This window comes from Gastrolobium bilobum, unplaced genomic scaffold (assembly GCF_033153095.1).
Source record: "Gastrolobium bilobum isolate Gb01-03AN ecotype WA unplaced genomic scaffold, APGP_CSIRO_Gbil_v1 utg8498, whole genome shotgun sequence".
NCBI lineage: Eukaryota > Viridiplantae > Streptophyta > Magnoliopsida > Fabales > Fabaceae > Gastrolobium > Gastrolobium bilobum.
The window spans coordinates 78,295-81,824 of NW_026898476.1; the positions used below are offsets into that span (position 1 = coordinate 78,295).

At 32.0% G+C, this 3,530-nt stretch overlaps 1 protein-coding gene across 1 annotated transcript; it reads right to left on the reverse strand.

Annotated features, from left to right (window-relative positions):
* Nucleotides 1–1,922: 1,922 nt before the first annotated feature.
* Nucleotides 1,923–2,306, reverse strand: LOC133316587 (uncharacterized). The gene has a single exon (XM_061518357.1). The coding sequence runs from the start codon at nt 2,304–2,306 to the stop codon at nt 1,923–1,925; it is 384 nt and encodes a 127-aa protein (XP_061374341.1).
* Between the last annotated feature and the right edge of the window lie 1,224 nt (nt 2,307–3,530).

The window sequence follows — 3,530 nt, forward strand, 5'->3', positions numbered from 1 at the left end:
GCTAGTTTTTGATTTAAATAGGTTATGTATTTGTAAAAAATCTTGATTTGGCATGACCTATTAGCTTTAGGCTCAAATTACAAATTTGGGCTGACCTATATTTAAAAAATAAAAATTTTGGCTAAACTTGTTAGCTTGTTTAAGCTTATTAAACATTCAATAATTAAAAAAATAACTAAAGTTATATTACTTTATTATTCAAAATTAATAAAATAATAATTTTATTTATCTTATTTAAAATAAATAATATGATATAGGTCGGCAAATAAGCTTATTAACCCGACATATATAAAAAAGGCTATAGACTGTTTTTTAAATAGATTTTTTTAAAAGTCTAAGTCTATTTGTAATAGGTCAAGCCTAACTTATATATAGACTAGTCCATAAATCTCTATTGGCCGGCTTACCCATTTACACCTCTAATCATGTAACATGACACTCACATTTCCCTATTATTATCTTGTGTCAATGAGTGTTACAATATCTATTTATACAATTAAAAATAGAGGATTACTTCTCTTATATAGTAAAAGAATAGTTCTCTCGTGTTAATCCTAAAAGACTTAAATTTGTAAGTACTTTAATCCTAAGAACTAACCCACCCAGTTGCGCAACTACTTCAATAGTTCAATTCTGTTTGAACGACTAATATGATTAAACATAAAAAAAATTGATTGTTATAAGTGTTACAATATTAATACTTGTAACTTTGATATATATTTTTGTTTTTGATACATTGATATTTTATTTTCATCCCATCATAAAAATTCCTGCGTCATTGTTAGAAAAACAAATTTAATCCTTGCGATCAAGTTACTAATTACTATAGCCAAACAGTAAAAGTTCATCACGTGCACCGGTGCACGGATATAAAATAAATAAAGCTATGCAATTCGAGATTATGTGTTGTTTAAAAAAACCGATTAAAATATATTTCTTAAATATTTTGATTGTAATTTATTTTAAATAAGATAAATTGATGCAAACGATAATACTTCGAATCATACAAAAGGAAACAAAAAAGTCCGGTGGCTCCATAAATAGATTAGGACCCCAGTACCCTATTATTTTGTCTTGTCTTGTATGAGCATTAAGCTGCATTGAGCTTGGCTACAGCTCAAATTAATAATACAAGAAATGAAAAAAGGTTAGTAGTTATAGTTGTAGTTGTGGGCAAGTAATTCTTTATCTCCTATATATATATATATATATATATTGTAACATGGATCCTACTTGTGTGGCGCATCGTCTAGAGAGCCATCTCCATTCCCTACAGTTGCATTGCATGCACGAACAAAGTAAACGCCACGAAACTTCAACATCGTATTTTTGCTTTCCCCAACGATGCAAATTCACATGCCTCTCTCTCATTCTCCGGCTCTTGTGCACCTATCGAGCAACAACTATTCTATGATATTCATTGAAAGAAAGAAACATATATGCTTCTTCAATAACACTATAACAGACATCTCTGCCTGTAACTGATGTGCACGTACGCCCTTGCAACTTATGTATTTCAATTGCACAAATCTAATACGAAAAAAAAAAAGAAAAAAGAAAAAAAGGGACCATAAACAAGAAATGGAAATACACTGCAATGATCAAATTACTTTTACATTCTGACCAAGAATACTTAAAGAATACATGAATCAAAAAGCTTCACTGATTTATTACAATATATTTGTTAATCTCTTAACTCTTATTTCCTTCTATTACAACATCAACATAAAGTAAAGAAAAGAAAAGAAAAAAATAAGGAACGTCATGGAAAAGCAATGCAATGCAAGAAGGATCAAAAGCAATGATCAATTGTAGCACTTTCCTCATCTTTCTATTCTCTGTAAATTGCTTGCGTGTAAGCTATAATATATCTATATAAATATAGTGAAGACGTGAAGACCATACAATGTGGTATTTTTTGGTCAAGGTTCTGCAGAAGTGAGATGGCATTCGAAGGACACAGAGTTGGGTTGATCATTGTGGCAAGGTGAGGAACCTGAAGGAGGGACAAAACCCTTTGGGAGCATAACAGAGAAAGGTCGTAACTCAAGGTTCTTGACCTTCTTCTTCTTGTGCTTCATGTTCTTGTTTCTCTTTATTCTCCTCTTCTTGAAGCGCTCTTGTGATCTACTCGAAAACATGGGGTTGGTGTTCTTGAGGTAGAACAATTGGTGGTAGTGGGAAGGGGTTGTTGAAGAAGGTTGGATTTCTTGGTTGGAGGAATGTGAAGAAACAGTGTATGAGAGGAGGAAGAGAAAGAACAGAGTTGTGCACATGCACTTGAAGCCTTGACTGAGAATACCCATGAGAACGGAGAGTCTAGTAATGAGTTTTGGGGTGCATTTGTATAGAGAGGTAAAGGAAGAAATTAAATGGATGTGAGAGTGCTAAGATTGAGGATCAACGGGAATTCCAATGGGTTGTTGTGGCTTTTGAGATAAAGAAAGAAAGCTGAGAATAAAGTGGAGATTGATACATAAAACTCCCTATATGTGTAGTTTAAGATTGTTAAAAAGAAGGGGTCATATTGTGGCAACGGGCACCATTTTGCCATGCTGGCAAAAAAAATTTATCAAACTGTCGCGCTAACAATAAATTTTGTCAAAATGTCACGCGACATATTTCGGTACACTGTGTAGCGAAATATGTTTGTAAATAATTCGCTACACAGTGTAGCGAAATATGTCACGTCAAGATGCACAGTCAACAAAAATGACACGTGTCAAGCAGGCAGAATCCAAGCATAATTCGCTACACAGTGTAGCGAATTTCTGCATGCTTGACACGTGTCATTTTTGCTGACTGTGCATCCTGACGTGGCATATTTCGCTACACTGTGTAGCGAATTACTTGCAAACATATTTCGCTACACAGTATAACGAAATATGCCGCGTTATATTTTGGCAAAATTTACTGTTGACAGTTTGATAAATTTTTTTGTCAGGTGTGACAAAATAGTCACTCTTCATCGTGGATGCTTCAATCTTGAAATGTTGAAGTAATTCGGATTTAAGTTACAAAAGCTAAAGCTTTATTATCAATATGGGAATATGAACTATAATTTTTTTTCTTCTTTTAGTATATATTACTTTTTAATTTCTCTAATGGTTCATTAATAATATGATTATGAGAGACTGAGAGTATAGTTACCATGGTTTGAATTAAAAATTTGACTTTTTTGATTAAAGTCAATAATTCGAGTAAAATTCGGTCAAATCAGGTAAGTTGAATCAAATAAAAATTCAGTGGGCTAGTTAAAATGCATGAAGAAAAAATATTAAGGTAATACTTTTCTTATGTTGCATAAGAGAAATATTATCTCCTATACTCACATTTTTTAAATGGGTTTCACAAGAATTTTTTTTTCTCTCCTATTTATTATTTGAGTAGGAGATAATACTTCTCTTATGCAACATTAAAAAAAGTATTACCCAAAATATTATTATGAAAATCTATCTGTTAACAATATTTCCCTTGGACTTATAGATTTAATGAGAGGTAAAGTTGAAGTGTGAAACATCCATTAATTA